The sequence below is a fragment of the Leopardus geoffroyi genome, chromosome D1 (genome assembly GCF_018350155.1).
Source record: "Leopardus geoffroyi isolate Oge1 chromosome D1, O.geoffroyi_Oge1_pat1.0, whole genome shotgun sequence".
NCBI classification, from domain to species: domain Eukaryota; kingdom Metazoa; phylum Chordata; class Mammalia; order Carnivora; family Felidae; genus Leopardus; species Leopardus geoffroyi.
The window spans coordinates 17,738,660-17,764,814 of NC_059329.1; the positions used below are offsets into that span (position 1 = coordinate 17,738,660).

At 42.3% G+C, this 26,155-nt stretch overlaps 1 protein-coding gene across 7 annotated transcripts in view; it reads left to right on the forward strand.

Annotated features, from left to right (window-relative positions):
• The window catches only part of ARHGEF12 (Rho guanine nucleotide exchange factor 12), a 151,293-nt gene extending 131,586 nt beyond the window's left edge, over positions 1-19,707 (forward strand). For all 7 annotated transcript variants that reach the window (XM_045483181.1, XM_045483183.1, XM_045483182.1 and 4 more), the window contains 13 exons: positions 1,305-1,419; positions 2,825-2,925; positions 6,162-6,239; positions 7,352-7,427; positions 8,170-8,337; positions 9,176-9,263; positions 9,765-9,851; positions 9,985-10,064; positions 10,364-10,597; positions 12,194-12,661; positions 13,438-13,754; positions 15,027-15,096; positions 15,709-19,707. In XM_045483181.1, the coding sequence (XP_045339137.1) occupies positions 1,305-1,419; positions 2,825-2,925; positions 6,162-6,239; positions 7,352-7,427; positions 8,170-8,337; positions 9,176-9,263; positions 9,765-9,851; positions 9,985-10,064; positions 10,364-10,597; positions 12,194-12,661; positions 13,438-13,754; positions 15,027-15,096; positions 15,709-15,719 (1,893 nt within the window). In that variant the 3' untranslated portion in view covers positions 15,720-19,707. The remainder of the gene's footprint in view (positions 1-1,304; positions 1,420-2,824; positions 2,926-6,161; positions 6,240-7,351; positions 7,428-8,169; positions 8,338-9,175; positions 9,264-9,764; positions 9,852-9,984; positions 10,065-10,363; positions 10,598-12,193; positions 12,662-13,437; positions 13,755-15,026; positions 15,097-15,708) is intronic.
• The last annotated feature ends 6,448 nt before the right edge of the window (positions 19,708-26,155 follow it).

The window sequence follows — 26,155 nt, forward strand, 5'->3', positions numbered from 1 at the left end:
GTAACCACAGTCATGCTTACAGAGGTGTTGATATTGGTATATATCAAGGGTCAGTACACTGTGGCCCACGGGCCATATCCAGCCTCTTGCCTGTTTTTATCGAGTTTTATTGGAACACAGTGTAGTAGATTTTTACTGTGGTACAAATTACCACAAACGTAGCAACCTAATGCGAATGTATTATGCCACGGTTTTTGTGGCTTAGGAGTACAGGTGTCATTTAGCTGGGTCCTCTCTTCATGCTTTTTCACCAGACTGAAATGAGAGCATCAACTGGAGCGGCAGGTCTCATCTGAGACTTGGGGTCCTCTTCTAAACTCCCAGGTTGTTCACAGAATTCATTTCCTTGTAAATGTATAACAGAGACCCCTGTCTTCTTGTCGTCGTTGACCAGAAACTGCTCTTGTCTCCTAGAGAATGCCCATATCTCTGCCATGCAGCCCCATAGGCAGTTTACAAGATGGTTGTTTCCTTTCTTGCAGGCCAGAAGGATTGTGTCTCTCTGACAGCTTTCTTTTAAGGGCTCCTCTGATTAAGCCAGACTTGCCTAGGAGTCACTCTCCTTTTTGATCAATACAAAGTTAACTGGTAGTAATCTAATCATATGAGTGATATCCTATCACATTCACAAGTTCTTTCCACCCTCAAGGGGAGGTGATTATACAGGTGTGTGCACCAGAGAATGGGAATCTAGAAGGCCGTCTCAGAACTCTTCACTACACACGGCCATGTTCATTCATTCACGTGCTATCTATGACTGCTTTCGTGCTAAAACAGCAGAGTTGAGTGACATGTGACAAAGACTGGATGGCATGCAAAACCTTAAGTATCTATCATCTGGCACTTTACTCAAAAGTTTGCAGACGCCCTGTTGGAGATGAGCTGGTATATATCCGGGCTGATGATCCATCGTGCCCACTTTGGAATGGCAAATACCAAATCAGCCAACTAACTTTTGGTAGGAATGCCAGTCATAGGAAAATGTAACTAGATTTTCTGAATATGTAAAGATAAAACTTTTATCACAAACAAGCAGTTCTTAGAGTTGATTATGGATGTTCTCAGTTTTTGCTTAAACAGGTAAGAAAGAAGCCTTTGGCTTAGTGATAAAGCCTCCCCTCCCCCATTACGTCAATAAAGGAGAAAGCCAGAAGTACGGTGAGACCGTGTTATACCTTGCCATGTTTTAAGTCTTGGTTTAATAACCAGAACTGTGATGTTGTAGACGCATACATGATGAATATATGGTACATGTTAGGTAACTAATAAGAATCACAAATTCACCTATTTTACTTTAATTTTAGGATGCCGAGAGCAATCCGCTGTGTCGTCGTCTGCAGCTGAAGGATATCATTCCTACCCAAATGCAGAGGCTTACTAAGTACCCTCTTCTGTTAGATAATATTGCCAAATACACAGGTACAGCATTCTCACTGAAATTAAAAAGCTTAGGAACACAACAAAACAAAACAAAAAACCCATGTCCTGCTGAATAATCTCTCACAGAGTCCTGGTGTCCGAGGGTTTGATTTCCAAAGAATATGGCAACATTTCCTAACAAGATTCAGTCCAGTCTTCTTTAGGCTATTTGATTTAATATGCTCCATTAGTAGCTCTTAACACAGCATTTGGCAAACTATGGATTGTGGGCCAGATCTGGCTCATCCCATATTTTGTAAAAAAGTTTTATTGGAACATACTAGTGTTCATTTGTTGACAAATTGTCTCCGACTACTTTTGCACCAAACAGAATTGAGTGGTTGTGACAAAGGCCACTTAGCCCCTCAAAGTGTAAAATATTTGTCATCCACTGCTTTACAGACAAAACGTACATCTGGCGCTTTACAGAGAGCACCAGCCCTTCCTCTAGCATACATCATATTTGCTTTGAAGAAGGCGTATCCTGGGCAAAGAAATTCTGTGTATCTAACACGTACCTCCATGAAGCCCCAGCAGTGTGCTGTAACCCCAGCTCTCCTGTTTAAAAACAGGAGGTTAGTCTGAGTTTCTGAGTTGAGCTTTTAGGCTCTTACACGTAGTTCTCATTAATAATTTTATGCAAACTATTTCCTGTACCTGAAAACTTAGAAATACTCATGCACGTTCATTTGTGAACACACCTGTTCCAGATAGGTGGGCCGTTGTTCTGAGGGTTGTTGTCTTAAATATTCTGGTTTTGTCATTCTTTACATTGTAGGCCTCAATGTGATCTCAACACATCTTGGTGAATTTTATCTTCTTTTAATGATAAAATGTTGTAATCTGTTTTCTTTCCTTAAATATATTCTCAAATTCAAAGAAATGTCTTCTGCAGTTATTTTGAATTCAGTGTTACCGTTAAACAGTTATTGCTGAACAGGTTCCCTGGACATAATCACGTAGGCTGTGCCCTCAGGGGAGATTCCAGGGGGAGAAGGGGTCCCACTTGTATAGCTTACAGCATGAATGAGACCCACCCCCTGGAGTATGTAACATGGTGGGGCTGACACTAATGCACAGCTCCTTGAATTTGGGCTTAATTTGGGCTTATTTGTCCTAAGACATCTCATCTGCCCAAAGGCTACCTGAATTGAGATTCCGCTGTAGATTTTGGCCTGATATAAAAATATTCAAACTCTTCATACATACATATATACATATGTGTGTGTGTGTATATATATACATGTATATGTATATATGTATACATATATATATACATACATACACACACACACACACATATATATATATATATATATATATATATATATATATATATATGTAAAATGTTTGTTCTTTTCTGACTTCCTTTATCTTACATTTTGGATTTTTCTTCTATACTTAGAATGGCCAATGGAAAGGGAGAAGGTGAAGAAAGCTGCAGATCACTGTCGTCAGATCTTAAACTATGTAAATCAGGCTGTCAAGGAGGCAGAAAATAAGCAGGTAAGAAGGGAAAAACAAGAAGATATAGGATGACATAGGGAGAGTATTAAATTCGTGTTACCTGGGATCTGTGAAATAATAATTGAAATTATGACATAATTGACAGATGGAGCATTTGTTAGCTATTCATGTAGTAGGTGGGTCCGGTTCAGTCTGTGGTAGAGCATCAGTTTTGTATTTGGCTTTCTTGAGCATCTGTAGTTGTTCGGTCTTTCATTTATGTGTTCATTCAACAAATATTTCTAGAGCACCTGTATCCTGAGTGTATGCTGAGTATAGGGTATAGAGTGCTTAAGTAAATAAGTCAAGTAAGTGCCCACATTGAGCATAGTTTCTGGCAGGAGAAGAAGGTACCGAGCAGATTGTGGTGCAAGTATTTTATGTAATAGCTGCTATGAAGGAGAATTTGGAGTGCTAGGAGTGTATAGCTTAGTGCTGGGGTACAGGGAGAGCCTGGTTTGAGGGTGTTGGGTGGTAGCCATCAGAGAAGGCTTCTTTGAGGAGGTGACATTTAAGCCAAGCCCTGAAGAATGAGTGGAAGTCAACCAAAAGAATATGGAAGGGGGCATCCTTACAAGTAGAGGGAGCATCATGTGCAAAAGTCCTGGGGTAAAGAGGAAGCATGGTCTGTCTGAGGAACTGAAAGATTAGGTTAGTGTGGACCATGCCTACAAAGTGAAGCCGGAGTGCTAACAGAAGGACGCACAGTAGGCCAGGACCAAGTCACACGGGGCCCTGTAGACCATGTTTAGATTCTGATTTTGAGAACAGTAGGAATTCATTACAGACGTTTATAAGAAGAGTGACGTGTTCAGATTTTACACTTTGTGAGTATCACTCGTACTGGTCCGTGGCGGAGGGGTGGAAGGGGGCAGGGAGGAGATGAAGGAGCTCAGTCTGTTGGAGCAGTTCAGGACAGGTCGCGGCGGCTCGAGAGGTACAAGAGTTGGAGAAGTGGAAAGTAGAACTAACAGGATTTGGTGACTGATGTAGAGAAGGATTTGAAGGGAGGTACGATGGTAGGAATAAATCCCAGGTCTCCGGTTTGCACATTTGGGTGGACAGGACGAGTGAAGAAGGCCCCAGATTTGTAGGGAAGATGAGGAGTTCAGTTTGGAATATCAGGTGAAGATGTATAGTGTGCCGTTGGCTATCTGGACCCACCTCTAAGAGGACTGCGCTGAAGATAAAAATGTAAGATTGTGAGTATATATAGAGGTTAATTGAATCCGTGGACCTGGATGTAATTTCTTAGGAACTGAATTATGATGACGGCTCTGTTGGTGAGGCTGTAGGAAAACGGGAACTTTCAAATGTGTTGTTTGGAGTGTAAAATGATAAAACTCCAGAGGGCAGTTTGGCAATATGTACCTAAATTAACAATGCATACGTTCATACATCTACCCTTTGACCCAGCAATTTTGTTCCTAGTGATTTACCCAGGGAAAATGAAGATATGTGCCCACAGATTTGTACAGGAGTGTTTATAGCATAAAGCCAAATGTGGTGTAGTCATAAACTAGAATAATAAATACCAGTATAAAAAGAAAGGAAACTGCTGATACAACGTGGATGAACCTCACCAGCATGATGCCAAGTGAAAGAGAGCAGAGAAGAGCACATATATATAGTTTTATTTATGTGAACTTCTAGAACAGGCTCAACTAATCTGTGGTGGGAAAAAAAGGTCAAAAAAGTGGTTGTTATTGGCGATGCGGGGCCAGATACTAACCAGGAAGAAGGACGAGGGAACATTCTGAACATCACATGAGGTGATGGCAGTATTTCATATAGAAGTTTGATTGCACAGGGGCATACATGTGTAAAAATTTGTGGAAAGGTACGCTTAAAGTGTGTGCATCTCACAGGTACATTTTACTTCAAAAAAGTAACCGTAGGGGCGCCTGGGCGGCTCATTTGGTTGAGCGTCCAACTCTTGATGTTGGCTCAGGTCAGGATCTCATGGTGGCATCGAGCCCTGCATCGGGCTCTGTGCTGACAGCGTGGAGCTTGCTTGGGATTCTCTCTCTCCCCCTCTCCTTCCTTGCTTATGCTCTCTCTCTTCTCTCAAAATAAATAAATGAACTTAAAATAATGTTTAAAAAGTAACTATAAATAAATATTGACTCTTGTTAATGATATGCACACTAAAATGTTTAAAGGTAAAGTGTGCTTACATCTGTAAGTTATTTTGGAATGCATTCAAAATGTGTTGTGCCTTGATGGGTAACTAGAGGGATGAACAGACATATAATAAAACAAATACAGCAAATATTAACTGTGGACGTAAGTAATGAGTGTATAGGTGCTCACAATACACATTCAGACTTTTCTGTTCACTTGGACATTTTGTAATCTTGGGGGAAAATGCACATACGCTTTGACCTAACAGTTGTTCCTTTAGAAATTTATCTTACAGATATATCTATACATTTCCATAAAAATATATGTTTTAAGGCCTTTATATCACAATATTGTTTGTTATAGGAGATGATTGGAAGTAACTTACATGTCCTTCAGTCAGTGTAGTTGGGTAAACTATAGTACGTTCATAGAGCTTAATACCATACGGCCATTTGAAAAGTGAGTTCCCTTTATATGTGCTCATGTGGAACAGTCTCCAAGATACAGTGATGAGTAATACACACACACACACACACACACACACACACACGTACACGTACACATGTGTATGTGAATATGTTACCATTTGAGTAATTAACATATTAATATGCTACCATATCTTTTTAAAAAGGATATATACACACACACAGCATGCACAGAGAGAAGCATACTTACATATGCATATATTCCGTTTGCTTAGAATTTTTCTCATAGGCTACCCAAGAATGGGTATCAAGATTGAGGAGGCAAGAGGACAGGATTGGAGTGAGGCTTCGTTTTCATTGTGTGTCTTATATTACTTTTCGGATTTTGTACCACGTACATGACTTACATATTCAGAAAATAACCACAAGCTAGTTAGAGGTCAGTGAGTTTGGAAAGCAGATTGAACAAGAACAACCAAAGAGGCAAGAGGAAAACTAGGAGGGTGTGATGTCTCCAGAGCCAGCAGAAGGAGGGCGTTGTTTTAAGAACGAGTGAGCTGTCGGTTATGTACGGTGTTGCAGAGAGCTCTGTAAAATACAGGTAAAAAGATGTCCATTTGGTCTAGGAACAGGGAGGTCATTGATACCCAAAGCAGTAACCTTGGCTCCATCTTGTTGTACTCGCAGCGCTTAGAAGACTATCAGCGTCGCCTCGATACCTCCAATCTGAAGTTGTCAGAGTACCCAAATGTGGAAGAGCTCAGGGTGAGAGATTGTCTAATCATAATTTAAAAAATGAAATACAGTTTACTAAAGACCTTGCAGGTAATTAACATCTCTGTGGGAACATCCATCACCTGAAGGAGTTCTTGTATCACAGATTGTCTGTATTTATGATTCTGTTCTTCGTTTGCAACATCTGGTCTGCGTGAAGCTTAGTCTTTCATTAGAGGAATCTTTTGTGTAAAACGAACTCTTTGTAAGAGAAATTTGCAGGAGACTAAGGGAACATTAGTAATTTAGTTTTATTTTGTTCTTACAGTCTGAATGGGAGTAGGGCTGTTTACTCTGGGAACTTTCTAGATTATTGAGTAAAACAAGATAATAATTTTTTCGTGAACCTCTTCAGAAGCATAAATGTTGAAACCATTACAGGAATGGTAGTAAAATATTTAGTAATTGCCATTTCTGTTACATGGGGCTTTTGTGTTAAGTAACTGCTTAGGATTTTTCATCTTTCTTGGTCTGTTTTACTTGGTGGTGGTTTTTGGCAGATGTATCTGGTGGCTGGTTAATCAGACTTTCATGTCCTATATAACAGTTTATCAAAAAGCAGGCTTAATATGCTTAGCCCCATCTCTTCCAGACAGTGGGATTTTTCTAGGGCTACCTAGACTAAAAGATGATTCTCTTACTAAATTATTAATATTTAGAGCAAGGCTGATCACCGCCTCGACTTTTTTATGAGTACTGTTCTTCCTTAACTTGGTTTGGAACTAGAGTCTGGCACTCGCAGGCCTCCTGCAGATAAGCTAGGCACCCCCCTTATCTAGTTATTCATAGAAAAATGAGGGGATGGGCTGCGAATCCAGTGCTGATCATTTTCATAAGCTGCTGTCATGTGTTTAGTGTGAGATTTATAAGACAGCACTCCTGAATATTTTCCTGCAAGATGCTTCTTCCCTTTTTAGGAGATTGTATGCAGCTTACTTTAACTTGATCTTTATTCCATGGTCAATAGTTGATAGATCTCGATAATGATACTGAAGGTAAATGGCATCTTTTATGTGAAGAATTTTTTGAAAAGCGACTGTATGGAATATGATCTCCCTAAGTGTTTGGAAATAATTTGTGTATAATCGTCTTTGTTTTGGCAGAATTTGGATTTAACAAAAAGGAAGATGATTCATGAAGGGCCACTGGTCTGGAAGGTGAATCGGGATAAAACTATTGGTAGGTGTAATGTCTGTCAGTATGGGGGAGAGTGGAAGAAAGAAGAAAATAGTGAAGTTTCCTTATGCCCGAGAGAAGAGATGACCGTTCACAGTTTTCAGCTGCAGCAGTGAGCAGTGCTGCTCTCGTATTTTTGCAGATCTGCTTATGCTGTGTTGTTGTATGTGAAGTGCATTACATACTCATTTGGGGTGAAGCAGAGGTTTGTCATGATTCTGCCCTGTCTCCATCATTCTTGTATTCTCATGAGCTTTCCAATAAGCTTTCTTTAAACTGCTCCATTTCAAACTGTCTGTGGTGAGAAACCGTGGTGTTTTTTTTTCCTCATCAGTCACAGATTGTCATGTGTGTCAATACGATATAAAAATTAATATTATTATTATTTTAAAGTTTATTTATCTTGAGAGAGACAGAGAGAGTACAAGCAGGGGAGGAGCAGAGGAAGAGAGAGAATCTGAAGTGGGCTCTGGGCCATTAGCACAGAGCCTGATGTGGGGCTCGAACTCATGAAACCGTGAGACTGTGACCTGAGCCAAAATCAAGAATCGGACGCTTAACCGACTGAGCCACTCAGGCACCCCTAAAAATAAAACTAAAAAAGGCAATAGCAAGCTAATTTTTAACATGTATTAGACTGTATTAGATTTAACAGAAATAAATTTTCTGTGTCAAATTGTTAAAAAGTTTATAAACCACATCTCAGTATCTGCACTCATCACCTTCTCTATGTTTTTGTTTCCAGATCTGTACACGTTGCTGCTGGAAGACATTCTTGTATTGTTACAAAAACAGGATGACAGACTGGTGTTACGATGTCATAGTAAGATTCTGGCATCTACAGCTGATAGCAAACACACGTTTAGCCCTGTCATTAAGTTGAATACAGTGTTGGTTCGACAAGTGGCAACAGGCAAGTATGTCTGCAGAGTGACAGGAAGCTTCAGGTTCATGATACAGTTACAGGAGATGTTCGGTATTGTTTAAGTAGCCCAACTGGCATAGAGTTTTGGTTTTTTAATGTTCTTAGACAAATGAAATTTATTTACTGGGGAGAAAGTAAGAATTTGTGCCCCCAGATTATTTGGGATGCCTAGATTCTCTGAGCAATTTTCTGCACACTACTTTGATCTTTATTCTGTGTTCAAATCATTGATTGACACCAATGAAGATGGAGAATTGAGAGGTAATCCCAACGAAAAGGCTTTCATGAGAGTGGTGGATTTTTTGATTTGTGAAAAAAGCGCAAACAAACAAAAATGAAGAGATGGGTTTAGTTTGGGGCACTTGAAATCCGTTTAAGTCAGCAAGTTATATGTTAACTGTACCAACAATGAGATCCCTTTTAAAACTTGTTCATTCCGCAATGACAAGAAAAATTGGTGACCTCTTTTCTCCAACATCTAGCTGTTTAGCAAAAGGGCAATTCAAAATAAATGCAAAAAAGTCAGTTCAGTAATTTAGATATATTGACACCTCTTGTTTCTAATAAGTGACTGTGGAATCAGTGCTGGTTTTTGTAGTCTTTGTTTTATTGACATATAATATATACAGCATCGTCTACGGTAAGTCGCACAAAATTGTAACGTGTAGCTTAACAATTTTTTACAGAGTGAACATGTTTAAAAGTGAACACATTAACCTTTACCTAGATTAAGATGCAGAATAAATCAGGACACTAGAAGCATCCTTCATGGCCCCTATAGGTCACGTTCATGTCGTCAGAGTGATTTTTGTCTTGTTTCTTCCAGATAACAAAGCTTTGTTTGTCATCTCCATGTCGGACAATGGGGCCCAAATTTATGAACTGGTGGCACAGACAGTTTCTGAAAAGACTGTGTATGTATTAGATATAGCTACCTTACCCTAATGGTTTTTATTGTCCTGAATATAATATTCTATAAACTTAACTTCATTTTTGTAATCGTAGTTTGACAACCGAAAACTATATGGAAAGAAGCTCTTCCTCTGTGTTCTTTTAGAGATGTTTTTCTAAGAACCTGTTCTTTTTTTAGATTGACGTCTCCTATATTGATTCTATTCTTTTGAAAGTATCTTTTCTGAAGAAAATTTCTCACAAGTGTCATGTGAAGTTTTTAATGGGCAGTGTGTGCATAACGCTGTTTGTTAGGTTTTTCTTTAAGGTATAGCATTTTTTATAGTCTGCTTACGTTGCCCAAATAAAAATAACTCTCTGGCAGAAGTAGGGTTTTTTGTTGGATTGGCTTGGCTTGATTTCTGGTTTGTTTGTTTTTGTTGTTACTTCTTTCTGCGTGTATTTAAAGGGCGTTTGTTTTTCCTTTCGCTTTTGGATTTTGGAACCTTTTCAAACTTCTGCAGCTGGCAGGACCTTATCTGCCGGATGGCCGCATCAGTGAAGGAACAGTCGGCGAAGCCAATCCCACTGCCCCAGTCACCACCTTGCGAGTGAGTGTGCATTTGCATTGTAGTAGGACTGACTTCGCGTTTTGTCAGGAAGGGAATAGCTAATTCTTACATCGTGTCACAGTGATGTTTTGGCAACTCGTGTAGCTGAAAGATGGTTTTCTTTCTTCCATAGAGGAGACAACGATGAAGAAGAACCTCCAAAATTAAAAGTGGAGCATCATAGCATTTCAGTCCCTGGTCTGCAGAGTCCAGGTAAACTGATCTGTTAGGTTTGCCTGGAAGAGTGGAGTCTAAATATTACTAAGACGCAAAGAGCCTTTACGTCTTTTGGATTTTGCAGATTCTCGCATAAGCTGTTTCTTTTAACAAACTTCACTTACGAGCCTTTCGTGTGCCATTTTAACACTGCTCCAAGTGCCGTGTCTTTCACTTAACAGCAGATGATCTCTGTACTCTTGTGGTTATTTTTTCAAGTATTTCCTGAATGCTTCACATTGAAAGTTAAAAGTTTTGCTTAAGATCTATTCTACTTTTTCTGTTCCGTTGAACAGACAGAGATTTGGGATTAGAGTCTCCCTTAATATCGTCAAAACCTCAGTCTCATTCACTGGGTGCCTCTGGGAAGTCCGAGGTAGATGATCTGTTTGTGGCTGAGAGACAGTTTGCTAAGGAGCGGCATGCAGATGGGACTCTGCAGGAAGCTGGAGCAAGTTACCAAATCCCAATCCCAGACCCGCACTTGCCTGCCTCAGAAGAACGGTGGGCCTTGGACGCACTAAGGAATTGTAAGTGCTGTTCATAAGTTAACACAGATGTTTGTGAAGTGCCAGAGTTGTGTCGTGTACCACGCAGCCATTTAGGGAGAACCCAAGGAAGTTTAAACTCTGACTTTTCCCTTAAAGAATTGTAGTCTCTCGTTGGGAAGATGATAGGACACTTCCTCCCACCTTTTAAAGTAACCGGTACAGGTTGTTACAGTTGATCTGGTGGTGGTGACCAGAGAGAGATGCATCAGGAAACAAGGGGGATGTGATTATCACCTTGAAGAATGGGCAGGATTCAGATAGGCATGTAGAAAACATGCAGGTCAGAATAGTGATAGGGCCAGAAGCACAGAGGCAGAAAACTCTTGAGTGTGTTCAGAGAGCCGCAGGTAGACCCTGTGAGCTCAAGGAGGCAGGGGAGATAAGGTGGGAAAGGTGGAAGGTGGGACGCTGAGGCCAGCTGTTGTGAACCTGGAATACCAGATTGAGTCCTCCGAATTTGAAGGGTGGCACAGCGCGAGGGAGGCGCAGTGTGATCTGATCGACACAGGGCTCGATCCCACAACCTTGTGATCATGACCTGAAGTCAAAATCAAGAGTCAGATGCTCAACCCACTGAGCCACCCAGGCACCCTATCGTTTCCTTTTTTTATTTACCAGAGATTACGGGCTCAATTTGAAAACTGGCAAGCTATTTAAGAGGAAGTGACGAGCAGGAAGTTGGGAGTTTTAAGCCTGGAGCTTTGGGGAGAGGATAGAGAAAGAGATGGGTTTGAATGTCAGAGCCATAGGAATTCATCATATCTCTCGGGAAATGAAGGTAGAGCAGGACAGAGGGCCAAAGACTCAGACCTGTATGGAGACAGTTTCCCTAAAGAAACAAGATAGAAGTTAAGCCAGAGTGAAAAGTACGGAATTGGTCAAGTTCTTTAAAATCTAATTCATTCTAGAGTCTCCTGATTCTGACAGTCAGAATGATTTTTGATGGTTTGACTAACACTGTCCCACTAGTAAGGTCATTTTTAAAAAACTAATAAATATGTTCTTATCCTTTGAAACTATACATGCTACCAAATCATTGAAATTAAATTTTATTATAAGGCAACTTTATTTTCTTCACCACGTAAGGAGATTCTTTGGATTATTATAAAATGATAAAGTAAATGTTCTGTGTGTCTAATAAAATTAGAAAAAATAACACCTGTGTATACAGTGTCGGCTTCTGGAAAAAGCAAAACTTTCAGGGCTTCTTTTCTAGCATAACACAGCTTTTTAACATCTTTTTAAAAAGTACTTTCGGGGTATTATTCAGGTTACATGGAATCAAAAATAGACAAAGGCATGGTATCAGTTAGCTGTTCTGAACAGGAGTATCTCCTCATTCAGAAGGCTTACTTACATCTTTTCAAGTCTTGTTTGATATTAAATCTTTTCTAGATGGTGCTTTATCTCATTTTTCAATGCAAAACAAAAAAAATGATGGTATGACATTAATATTTTGACTCTACTAAAAAGATACTTTTTGAAATAATTGGTAGTTCGCAGACGAATTTAATTCTGGCAGTCTGAGGCTATTGTTGTGAATGTGTGTTTTCTCCTCCCTCCTAAATCTTTCAGTGGGCTTGTTGAAGCAGTTGCTTGTACAACAGCTGGGTTTGGCTGAGAAGAGCACTCAGGAAGACTGGTCACGTTTCCCGAGATACGGAACAGCGTCTTCCGGGGTGCAGACAGACAGTGTAACCCAGAACTCTGAAAATAGTAAGGCCTGTCCTCCTGGTGAAGGACAGGTGTCCTTTAGAACTGAAAGTGGTGACATTTCCACTTGTTACAGTCCACGGACTTCAACTGAATCTTCTGCTCCACGAGATTCAGTGGTACTGGCATTCCAAGATAGCCAGGCAAGTAACATTTTAGTAATGGACCACATGATTATGACCCCAGAGATGCCTCCTGCAGAGCCAGAAGGGAGTCTTGATGAGAGTGGAGAGCACTTTTTTGATGCCCGGGAAGCACATAGTGATGATAATCCATCAGAAGGTGATGGAGTGGTTAAGAAGGAAGAGGATGTTAATTTGCGCATCTCAGGCAAGTTTCTTTCACATTTAAACTTTGATTTTGATGGTCAGTAACTGTGCTGTGTGCTGTGCTGAGATGGATGTTTGGGTATCTACGCATTCTCGTGTGTGTGTGTGTGTGTGTGTGTAGCATTTATCTTTCATGCAGTAAATGATGACTGAATCTGCTCTATGCCAGACCCCATCGTAGGTGCTGGGAGATACAGCATTGATAACACAGAAAAATCCACTATTCTTGGGAAGCTTAAGTACTAGGAGAGGAAAGAATAATGGTAACTGAGTAAACAGATGTCAGACAGTAAGAAGAATTAGGAGGAAAAATAAGTCAGAGGCGGCAGAGATTGATAGGGCAGTCGGCAACCAGGGTCGGGGTGCAGAGGACTCTAGGAGAGAGCGGGGGCACGCAGGCCGCTGGGCAAGAGCAAGCGTCTGGCGCTGGCTGGGTGCAGGGTGAGGGAGAAGGTGGTGCACCATGAGGTTCGAGGACTGTTTGGCTAGGGCACTTGGGGCAGGATCATATGGGGACTTTGCAGTTTGCAGCTTTTGACTTTTAAGACACTAACACGAAGTTTTTTGGAGATTTACCATGAAAGTGTGCTAAGTTTGGCTTCAAGCCAAAGTGCGAAGACCCTGATGTACTTAAAACTGAACCTGGGGATCGGAGAATTAATGGCTTTTCTCCGTCTTTAGTGGCTTTGAAAGTTGTCAGCATATCCCCTCGTCTCTGTTTTTTGATGCGAGGATGGCGGCACCAAGCTCATCGAGCTCTTCCGTCTCTGTCAATAGGAAACTATTTGATCCTTGACGGCTACGATGCGGTGCAGGAGAGCTCCACGGATGAGGAGGTTGCTTCCTCACTCCCCCCACCGCCCACGACAGGCGCCCCCCCCACGGACTCTGCCGGCCAGCAGCAGCATTCTCCCCAGAACGCCCATTCCGATGGGGCGCTCTCACCGTTCACCCCGGAGTTCCTGGTCCAGCAGCGCTGGGGAGCTATGGAGGATTCCTGTTTTGAGATCCAGAGTCCCCCCTCTTGTGCAGACTCACAAAGCCAGATCATGGAGTACATTCGTAAGATCGAGGCTGACCTTGAACACTTAAAGGTACCTCAGATGTCCGTGTCCTCGTGGCTGGGGTAAAGAAACATACCTAACAGAGAGGACGTACAGAACAACTGACATGCTGATGTCAGTAAGCTTGTTCAGGTTCTAGATTTGCTGTTTTCTTTGACCAGTATCCATGAACAGACCTGGATAAAAAGCCGAAATCAGCACTGTTTATCTGGTTGCAGATCACAAAAACAGGAAACAGTTGTAGCACCGTAGACAGCGTGTTTGTTTGGGTTTCTAAGTTTAAGAACCCAAATATATTTGGGATGACTGGCTGGCCTCCATGAGAAAATGTGAACAGCAAGCTGACGGAGGTGGGGTTTGTGTCGTTATGAATCTAGGCTAGAAAATGCTTTCACTTATTAATTATCTGCAAATCGTTAGGTGATGTCAGTAGTTTCCCAGCCGCTTTGACACATAGACATTGGCTCCAGTGGCTCCCGTAATCTGAAAACCTGGACATGAATGGATTTTTGTGGGTTGGTAGTTGAAGCTGTCACCGTATGGGCCACTATTTCCGAACTGACTTAGGTGCTAATTTCTGAGAAAAGGACTTTATCTTAAAGTTTGTCATCAGTAGATACAACTGCTAGAGCCCAAACATTTTTTCATTACTTTGCAGACAATGTTAAAAGTGATCTTAGCCTTTTAGCTAAAGACTGGTCTTCCTTTTTTCTTTTCTTTATTTACACACACAAAATTTTTTTGTGTTTATTTATTCTAGAGAGAGAGAAAGAGACACAGAGTGTGAGTTGGGGAGGGGCAGAGGGAGGAGACACGGAATCCGAAGCAGGCTCCAGGCTCTGAGCGGTCAGCACACAGCCTGATGCGGGGCTTGAACCCACGAACCGCAAGATCATGACCTGAGCTGAAGTCAGACGCTTAACCGACTGAGCCACCCATCTTAGTTTTTCTTTTAACCTCACTTGGTCGGTGTTCCCCTCATCCCAGAGCTGATGAGATATCTCCTAGGCCATTGTGGGCAGATTGGCTCTGCCACCGTTCATGTCACCTATGGGACCATTTTCAGGGTGACTCTAGGGGTGGGAGAATCACCTTTACACGAGAAGGTTTTAAGTTATTCACTCAAGGGAGAATCTTTTTACAGGAATGAAGTTTCCTCTTCTTCCCCACTAACAAAGTTGTTAACGACATTAATGTGGACATTTAGAGGCATGTACCAGTAATATGCAAAAGCTTTCTTTCCTGTTTTCATAAAGAAAGATTAGGATGTTCAAATGAAAACCTATGGGTTTTATTTTACAGAAGGTGGAGGAAAGTTACAACATTCTTTGCCAAAGGCTGGCTGGATCAGCCCTCACAGACAAGCACTCAGGTATGTGACAATTGTGGACTCCAGACTCTAGAATCATTCTGCCTGAACAGTACATCGGATGAAATGATTTATTATTCTTTAAAGTGGAAGCCTTCTGAGATTCCATTTCTCTCCTGTCTTTAAAAAACTGCTTGTTTCCAAACATCATCTATCAGGCAGAGGCTGCCATTTGCTGACTGTGCTCTTCCTCTTGTGAGAGGAGCCGCGGCCATCAGTTTCTGTGCAGTCCCTCCCCACCGCACACTCCCCCGTTCCCCCGCCCCCGTCTTTCTTCACCTTTACAGAAGCAGAAAGCAGGGCGGTGGGAAGCCTGGGCAATCCTAGGTTCCTTAGAGATCTGCCAGTGCTGCTGCGAGGGGGCTTGGTGCTCCTTGGGCCTGGCTGTACTCCGGTGTCTGTCCCGACAGCCAGAGCGGTGCCTCCCCGCGACCGCAAATGGATCTGTGCTCGGTGACGCGATTTGTACCCATCTGCTTACGTGCTTTCGAATGAGGCTGTTCTGATCCAGTGAACAAAAGACCCAGCCATGCCCTCAGACCTCACCTCTCGGTATTCTCTGAGTGTTCATTTGTTCTTCTTAATTGGATCTCCGCATGTCTTTATTCTTCCCAGATAAAAGTTAGAGCCGCGTGTCCTGGAGGTGACTGAAGGTTGTTGGATTTTGAGCGTCGGCCTTGTATCACCCATCCTGGCTCCACCGTGGGTGCAGAGAAGAGTGTGTCCCAGAGGGTCTGCCTGTGAACCACCCCCCTCCCCCCCCCCCCCCCCGGGGCAGCCATGTGCCCGGGTGCCCAGAGCGGGACTAGTTCTTCACAGTCTGGCAGCTGCACTGGTCTGTCAGTGAGGGAGTGTTCGTTCTCTCACTCTGCTCTCCTCACTATCGGAAATTCATTTTGATTCACAACAGAAACCAAATGTATAGAGCTTTGGGTGTAGGATATGAAATTTTACTTAGACTTAAGAAAAAGAGAAAATCAGATGTATTTATTTGACTTCATTCCGTATTTGAAAGCACATTTTAATTTTTATTTTGCCATGTTTTGTTTTGAGTAGTGAGAGTTTTAGCCCTTTGTATTTGGTACACCCAAGGGTCAGTTGCTCCTGAAGCCAAGAGTTCAGGATAAGGTGTTAGGAGGTTGGGTAGAGAGGTGAAGGAGAGGGGGAAGTAAGCAGGGGGAGCAAGGAGCATCTAGCTTCCACTAAACTGTATTCCATGCCCTCTGCTGCCCAGTGGGCGTCGTCTTTGAGGGTCACCTCAAAGGCATAGTATGCCCGTGGCTCCGCTCCTGTGTGCGGAGGACTTGAGCCGTGTGCTACCCAGATGGGCAGAGAGCTAGGTGGGCTTCCTCCCACGTGAGGCGAGCACCTCTTCTCTGTAGCCGGGATCAACCCCCAATTAACAGAAATCCTCAGTGTACTAAAGAGCAGGCACTTGAAAATGGGTGTGTTCTTCTTGTCTTCTTTCTATCGAGGGTAGGGATTTGGGAGGGAGAGGAAAGCAAATTTTATTTTCTTGGCTATAAATTTGCTATTCTTGGTATTGTTTCATTTTTATAATTATACATTAGACTTCGGCACTTGTGTAAAATTATCCCTGCAGGTTGAGCGGGAAGTAAAAACAAACAAATGGAGATGCTTCAGATGGTGGCAGGGGTGGGGGTGCTGAGGAAGGGGGGGATGGGAGCGGGGAAAAGAGTTTGGGAAGGTTATCTAACTGAATCACTACTGAGTTGAACCATGGCTCTCATTAGCCACGGGTACTGCTGAATATAAGGCCAGTAAAATTTTAGTACCTGGAGGTTTGACTCTTAATATTAATTTTGCACTGATGGGTGCCAAAGGGCTCTCTGAGTTCAAAGGAGAGCTGCGAGTGGAGTGGAGAGAGATGAGGTGGAGAAGGCAGAGCCGCTCAAACCAGCTCCCGAAGCACTTCCTCTGACTTCACTGCCGGAGCTTTTTCCACACTGGTGCATGACCGACCTTACAAGTTGCAGACCAGAGCATACACTGGATACTGTGGGCAAGGGGTTGCTAACTGCCTGCTCTAGAATGAATTGTAGTATTGGCTGCCCCCTGCAGAGGGTAAATGTTTCAGAATTGTAACTTGCGAACTCCTTCAGTGATACTGGCTTTCTGTGGTTTTCTTTGTGCATCGGGTATATGTGTTTTGGAGTATTTTTGCCAACTAAAGCTAAATCATGGGTCAAGTCTTCAAATTCTGTTACTACATAAAGAGTACCTCCACTGCTCATTTCAGTAGTGCCCTCTGAACTCTGTGGGTAATCAGGAAGTAATTTTACTCTTCCCCCGCACTCTCATCGCAAGCGGTAAGGATTCCCTACTGCTTTTGTAAACACCACTACGATTTAACAAGCTCATCTAAGTCCGGATTCCTATTTCCTGCCTTTTTCAAATCTGACCTATGTTTTGAAGTAGACCAATTTGGACTGTTGGACCTCATCTATAAATTAGAATTCTATTTTGAGTCGTAGACCAAGTATCAGTTAAATCTGAGTGGGCTTAAAAATTTTAGAGGCAGAAGCTGGTAAGTGAAGCTTGGGACTTGAACTTTCTGTATCTCTTAAGAGAAGCGAGTGGAAAAGCCAAATGATCATGTAGTGCTGCTGGAGATGACGTAGTCACTCGCAACCAAAAGGGCAACACGCCCGTGGCCACCTGACACCGGGGTCATCAGCTGGCATTTAATCTGGAGAAAGGGAACTGTAAATGGAACTTTTATCTTAAATTCAGACAGTACAGGGTAATCCCATAATTCCCTAGCACTCAAGAAGCTTTGTAGGTTAACAGTGTTTTGGTTTCTCTTCTAGCTCAGCCAGTGTATCTCGCCCTTAACAACTATTGGCTTTGCTTTTCCTGCAGTTGAAGCTCTCCTTGGAACAGGGCTAACTGGAAAAATACTTTGACCGTAGCTCTAGTACTTCCAAATAAACTCATATCTGGATTTTTAAATGAAGCCCCAAGACAAAGTCTGTGTCTGAAAAGATTCCACAATTTTGAGTGTGTTCTTTTTATCCTCCCAGCCTACCTTCCTCCCGCCTCCTTCCCAGCATTGCCTCCTACACCTTCCATTTTTTTGGCCGTTATAATCACAGCCATTTTACTTTGATACCATATCTGCCTTTCAGGACAATGGAATTAGATATTCCTAGTGTCTTTGAGCGACAGTGGTCCCCAGCGAAGCTGTTTTCTCCCAGGTTACCTGACTAGAAGCTGGAATCAAGGGTGGTGAACACAGCAACCTTCCCAGAGCAGGAGGGCTGGGCTTTAGCCATCCAAGTGACCTGCTGTGACCCTGTGCTCTCTCTTGTGGGCCTGATGGCTCCTTTGCTATTAAGTGGCAAATTGCATTTGGAGTGTCTCCTTCCTTTTCAGAGAACAGAGTTAATCAAGGCAAATCAGCAAGCCCCCAAAGTGCTATAATTTAAAATCATGATTACATACTTTAAAATCAGCCAACTTGGACTGCTTGAGTTATCTTGGCTTTTAGAACCTAAACTGTAACTATTCTATCGTACCGGAAGAAGGCACATTTCATTAGTTTTCTGGCTTCCCATTCCCCAAAACAACTTCTAACCACTGTTTAAGACAGTTTTTATTTGTTTTTTTGGAGGCAAGAGGGGGAACCTAATGTGAGAGTAAAGGAGAAAAGCTTATTTTTTCTTCTTTTTAGAAGCTAGAGAAGGTAATTAAGGCTTCCTGTGAGTTGTCTTTTACTTGCATACTTTTTTTTTTCTTTTGATGTTGGTAAATTTGGTGTATTACATGGAGCTTCTCTATTTCAAACTGGAAACTGTCTTCTCTGAAGGTGGTGTATGATGTTATTTTGAACTGCTAGAGCTTTGGTCAATATTTCCTTCTGTATACGTCACAGAGGGCACCATTGAGAATTGTGTACAGAGGACCTCAGAATACAAAATTGTCAGGACCGTGTAGTCATCTTTCTGCTGGCTGGTTTCTCCCCCCTCCTGTTACAATTTTTGTTTTAAATCATGGGGTTTTTCTTGTTTTTGTTTGTTTTGTTTGTTTTCTGACCCACCCCTTTCGTTGATCTGCAAAGTAGTTCCTTCTTTGAGAAAAGAGTTTCTTTTGCCTCGTTCCGTATGCCTTCCCCACTGGTACTGATGGTTTTGATCATAAATTGGTGGAAGAACAACGTACCTCGTAGAAGGAAGCCCTGTCTGCCATTTCCAGGTGCCAATGGCTAAGCAGATGTACTGCAAAAGTGGTAACTGTAATGTGCACACTATTGGTTATTTTTAATAAGCCTCTTCCTACTAGAACGTTTTATTTTCCTTGTTCACCATACAATCATGTACTCTTTAACAGAAATTACTTTTAAAAAAATCTGGAACTATCTTTAAAAGAACTTTATTAATAATCATGTATTTTTACTGATCACATTTTGAAATGCCTAAAAGACTTTATTGTTCTAATTATCCAGATGTACCTTTGTAAAATAGCTCTTTTATGAATTAGCTGATAAGGCTGTATGTTTCTGGAACAAAATATTGGTCATCTAAAAACTTTCTGTTTTCTGGGGTCTGGGAAAATAGAAAATGAGAGTTCAAATATTAAATATGCTTAAAGGAACCAAGTATGTGGCTTTTTATTTATGTTCTTCTTGGTTTGTCTTCTCCGACTTGCATTAGAAAAGTTGAGGCCCCAAGGAGGCCTTCATTCATCTTACTGGCAAGTGACTGTCGAGCAGCTTCCTGCTTGTTAGAGCATCTTTACTAGCCAGACGAGCCAGCTCGTCTCTGTGATGGGCCAGCGTCCGTGAGGACACCGACGGCGGGTGTTGCCGCAGCGTCCGGGGCGGTGCTTTTGCTTTCTAACAGCTTCATTGAGACATAATTCACATTTCGCACGGTTCACTCATTTAATGTGTACAGTTCGATGATTTTTGGTATGTATTTTTTAAATTGTAAAACATATGTAACATAAAATTTGTCATCTTAACCATCTTTTAAGTGTATAAATCAGTGGGATTAATGGGGCAGCTTTTATGGTTCACTTGAAAATGACTTTGGTTTAATGTCACCCTAAATGAAAATATGATGTCTTTATTACCATTCTTATCCCCAGTGCTGGACTTCCTAAAGTAGCAATATTTCTATGCTTTTATGGACCCCATTTCAACTTTTGGGCTTTTTGGTATGTTGGTTTTGACACAGAGGTATCATTCGACTTATTCTTGGGATGATATTTTAGTTTTCAGTCATTCAGGGGCACATTTGGCTGATAGATCTAATAAGCGTGACAAAAAATGCTCAGTATTTTGTAGGATTTTTTAGTTAAGCTTCCTAAAACTGAAGAATACGCAAATGTACTTTGCAGAAATGAACCTGTTTGTGCTTGTGGCTGTGTTTATGAGCATAACCGGTAGGGAAACGCATGCCTGTTCCATCCCCACTCCTGGATGGCCATCTTCTAAGAAGAGTGGCAAAAATAAAATACTGTCATTGCATATGAGCAGTTGCTTTCACTTTTTGCTGTCCTCTTCCAAGCTAAATGACTGGCTCACCGAAAGTTTAATACCACTTTGAAAGATAAGAGGGTCTATCTGGATGAATAGTTGCTTTTCAGTTGGACTTGATGGCTTCCTACTATGACGAATGTCCTAAAATATTATAGGTAAATAGCTAGATGTAGGTGTTTCGCATCTTTTTCTCTAATGTCAAGTGTAATTCGTATTACTAACTGCAAGCCGTTGCCTGATCTTAGCCGTCAGGGAGTGGGTTGGTTCTGCCACCTGTTATTAGGGAGACACCATCATTCCCTGAGCGTCAGCCGAGGCCTTGATTTGAGATCATTTAAGGTAGGTAGAGCTCTCTTTCTGTCCCAGTCTTTCCCCCTTATTTGCTTAGGGTGCTTTGGTACCTACTTATAACTTAAGGCTTCCTTTATAGCATTTTATTCCAGGGGATCTCTTTCTTTGTACATGTGACCATGGGGTTGGGGCCACCCAGTCAACATTCTGATCAGTAACAATAATGAGGGTGTATCTTGGTAATTTTTTAAAGTTTTTGGGGGAGCATCTGTACAGAGAAATTTTTTCTGCCCTCTATTATTTTAAATAATAAAGGGCAGCCATTCTCAATCTTTTTTTTGGGCAGGGGGAGAGTGAACAGGGGAGAGGGGCAAAAAGAGAGAGAGAGAATCTTAATTTAATTTTTTTTAATGTTTATTTTTTGAGAGAGAGAGACAGAGCGTGAGCAGGGGAGGGGCAGAGAGGGAGACACAGAGCCTGTGTCTGTCAGCACAGAGCCTGATGCAGAGCTCCCGGAGGATCTGAAGCGGGCTCCATGCTGACAGCAGCTAGCCTGATGCGGGACTCAGACTCACGAATCGTGAGATCATGACCTGAGCCAAGTCAGACACTCAACCGACTGAGCCACCCAGGCTTCCCTCGTTTTTCAAATGCCTTCAGCCTGTCCTGGTGGAAAACAACCAGATCCCCATTTCTGTTCTTGCATGCAGTCTGGTGTGCCATGTTGTTTTGGTTGAAGTCTATGAAGACAATCCGGCTTCACACATCTATTTTAAAAAGGGGAAAAGTATTTTAATAGCTTTCTTCAGATGATTGTGGATCTTCTTCTTGGATACCACACTGAAACTTCTGACAAGTAGTAGTTTCTTAAAAGAGCTGCAGTGTGGAATCCGAAGCCCCATCAGTAACATTTTTGTCCTTTGTTACACTGAAATCCATCAGTCCATTTCATACTTTAAATGGGTGAAGGATGGAATCTTTTACCTATGCATAATTTTGTAATATCCTGTATCAGTAATTTGGGAAACACTGATTTGCCGAATTATGTAGGCCTTCAAATGTTGACCCTTTTTTTTTTTTTTTTTTTTTTTAATGTTTAGTTTTGAGAGAGAACATGAGCGGGAGAGGGGCAGAAAAGAGCGAGACACAGAATCAAGAGCAGACTCCAGGCTCTGGGCAGACAGCACAGTGCCCGACTCCGGGCTCAAACCCACGAACCTGAGATCATGATCTGAGCTGAAGTTGGACACTTAACCTACTGAGCCACCCAGGCGCCCCCATTTCTTTATATGGCATCCAAAGCTCACATTTATTGACCTCAATGACTGATCTCATCAGAAAGCTTCATGGTGGTGGACACAAATTTCCAAATCAGTAGTTCAGTGAAAATAGTTATGACTCTTTATGTCCCTGAAAGAGTCTCGGGGACTGCCAGGGGTTTGGAGACCATACTTTGAAAACTGATGGTGTGGTGAAAAGACCCTGAACTAAGACAATCCAGATTCACTTCTGCTTACTTGCTGTGTGACCAAAAGCAGGTTCCCTCTAGATTCCATTTCCTCAGCCGTAAATGAGAGTCAATAATACTTAACGGAGTTGTTGCGAGGAAGGAATGAGAAATTTCCAGGCGTGCGATTGGTGTCTAAAGATGGTGGTGGTGGTGGTGGTTTATTCTAGGAGTTGAATGCATAAAGCAGGGATGGTGAAAAATGATTAATGAACTTAGAATATGTGAATATCTCTCTTACTAATGCAGCCATATTTCATGTTTTATAATGGTTTTGTATGTCCAAACTCTAGGCTCGTGTGTGTGTGTGTGTGTGTGTGTGTGAGACAGAGAGAGAGAGAAGGAGAAAGGGGAGGAGAGAGTGTATATTCATTTTTTCAAAATTCGCTGCTAGCCGCTAGCCTCTATAATATACTCTTTTAACCTAATTGTTCTTTTAAATGTAAAGAAAGAAAGAAAAAACTGGATTTAGTAAGAACCTTGGTTTTTAAGAAACCTGTATGTTGGATGTGTGCTGCTTTGGTGTTACTGTTATAATGGGACGGAGTGCTGCTTTGGTGTTACTGTTATAATGGGACGGAGTGTCTGGATAGTTGATGTTCCAGAAACTTCAAAATCATGTGTATGCAATGTGCTAGTACTCCTTGGGTTTATCTTCCAGTTAAAGCTAGATCTTGGCTGTTCTGAAACCTCTTTATTTCCTTAAAATATATGAGCTGCTTATATTTTTTTTTAACTTTTTTGTTTATTTTTGAGAGAGAGAGCACAAGTGGGGGAAGGGGCAGAGAGAGAGGGAGACACGGAATCTGAAGCAGGCTCCAGGCTCTGAGCTGTCAGCACAGAGCCCAACTCGGGGCTCGAACCCATGAACCATGAGATCATGACCTGAGCCGAAGTTGGATGCTTGACCGACAGAGCCATCCAGGCGTCCTGTGCTGCTTATATTTTTAACTAATGGGAAACTGAGTTATATTGTGGTTATTTAATGAGACTTCGTGTTTTATCTTCCTGAAAATGCATATGTTGCCATATCTACTTAGTGAAGACCATAAACAATTTTCAAATTCATATGAGTATGAATTTCATATACTTTGAGACCTTTTCTAGAGAACCCAAACCCTGTAGCCCAGACATCGTGGCCTGGAGTCCCATTTGTGGCAGGGTTTCTGGGGTTTCTCCCTGCCTTCTCCTCCAGGTGTTAGGGAGAGCCATAATAAGACCAAGGAAGCAAGACCAAACTAAAGTTCGTTCTACTCTCTGCTCTTATATTATTAGTTCATTGTCTAACCTAGAACAAGTCATTTACCCTATCTGGACCTCTGTTTTCTCATCTAATACTGAGGAAGTTAGATGATTGTTCTCTTAGGTCCCTCCAATGCTGATAGTCCTGTGAAATTGATAGCACAGGAACACAGAGGTAGAGCTTAGCTCTCTCGCTGGGTAGTCTCAGGTAAGCTCTATCCTTTCCTGACCTCATATGTTTCTCCAAATAAGAATATAATTTTAACATCACTCACTGAAGTCTGTCCTTAGAAATTTGTTTCTCCCATTCTTTGGAATCTCTTCTGATAGATGTCTCTAGTTCAGTATTATCTACGGTCTGATGAAGCATTATTTACATTTCTTCTTTTGTCCCAATCTCACTGCCAGTTTGTTAGAATCTTGGGGGCTTTGGTGGAAGCAAATCTGACATTCCTGGTTAGAGGAGACTTTTTGAGCATTGGCTTAGGAGAGACTGACAGAACTTACCTCCGTTCCCACTCGTGTCCTGAGTGATGGCCTCTTCTGAAAGGTTTATGAAATTTGGCAAATTCACAAAAGTTGAGTGCCCGGAACATGAGGTAGCTGGATTGATTATTTAGCAAGCAAATGCACCATCAGAAAAACTGGTCCAGCCAGCAAAAATAAGTCTTAGAGAACTTGGAAGCTTTCATGCAATCAAATGTCTGTGAACTAACAGCTCAAGTGAAAGGAAGAGAGACACAACAAAACTGTCCCTATGTCTTGCCACCTATTGAAAGTAAAAGCCTCAAATTTTCTCCACTTTTTTTCTTTTCCTTTTAGAAAGTGGCCTCTTCAAGATAAATTCTAACTCCATTGGGCAGTCAGTGACATTTGGCTCGAAGACACAGAGAGCCTAACGTTTGCTTCCTGTGGGGGTATTTGCACCGTAAGAGGAGTATGTAGGGAAGGTTCTGGATCTTTAAATGTGAGTTATGATTGACTGGCTTATATTCTCAACTTTTTTTTTCCTGTCTCTTCAGAGAAGTTCTGAGCAGATTGCAGTTAAGACTGGGCACATGTAGGCAGATTAAAATAAGCAGGGATCTTTCTATCTTGGGTCAGAGTATCTTGGCAGCCATGACTTGTGGGTTGACTGATTAATTGGTCAGTTTATTCCTAGCTTTGTTTCAGAAAACAAAGAGTTGGAGGAGCAAGGTGTTTGAAATATTTTTGGGGGGGAAAAATAAAATATGGGCCTTAGAGGAAAGAGGCAAAAGACCAGGATCCTTTACAGTATTTGTTACTAGGGTCTGTGTTTTTTTTTTTGTTTTTTTCTCAAAGTGCCTTCCTGATTTACCCCTTGCTCTGTTCCCACCACGACCAGGTCATTCCGCTCTTCTGTCTGTCATGCACATGGCTCCCTATCCCGTTTTCCAAAAAGCTGCCAGTTCCCTTGTGTCACTGGCCTGCCCAAGAACCATGGTGGCTTTCTGGTGACTGCTGTGTGGAGACTGAACTCTGCTCAGTTTCTGAGACGGTCATAATTTATCTGGGCGACTCCATTTCCCTCTCCCAGCCATTGTGACCCTTCCCCTCCAGGAAGGCTCAGCCTCCTCCCCGCCTCCCTCACCCTGCCTCCCAGGTCCTGCCTCGACCTCCTCGGCTTTTACACCAGCCTGAAACCTAACTGGCCATGTATGTCTTGCTTATCTTTTCGAGCTCACTTTTTTCATTTTTATGCAACTGCCAGTTGCTGTTCGCTTTGCCTCATTTTTTTCTGCAGTTGTGCTTTTCCGCTGCATTCCACCAGACCCCCCCCTTTTCCACTTAGCAATACGAGTGTAGGCGAGTAGCCACTCTGCAGAGTAGTGTGCTACGTCTTGGGAGGATGAAAAGCAGGAGCTACAGCGCACTGTGTGCGAACCGCATGTCAGGTCCTACCCCTAAGTGCGTGGCCTCTAATCTCCATGGGCACCCCAAGAGGTAAGGGGTTTTTCTCCGCCCCCCCACCTTTTTTAAAAATTTTTTTTTTCAACGTTTATTTATTTTTGGGACAGAGAGAGACAGAGCATGAACGGGGGAGGGGCAGAGGGAGAGGGAGACACAGAATCGGAAACAGGCCCCAGGCTCTGAGCCATCAGTCCAGAGCCTGACGCGGGGCTCGAACTCACGGACCGCGAGATCGTGACCTGGCTGAAGTCGGACGCTTAACCGACTGCGCCACCCAGGCGCCCCTCCCACCCCCCTTTTTAAATACAAATGAGGTAACTGAAGTTAGTAATGACTCTGATGATCCTCATGGAATAGCTAGAATTCAAGAGAAAGTCTGGCTTCCACCAAAGCCTTGTCTTTACAACCCTGCTGTGGAAGTAGTTTCTTCCCTTAGAGGTGCCTACGGCCGAATAGCGAAGACAGGTGCATGACTGTCACTCCTCTGTCGTTCTCCCTGACTGAGTTAGAAGTCACTTACACCGGACCAAGGGGCAGAAATTTACATTTCATTTCAGCTGCTTGATCTTGGGACAGGTTTGGACACA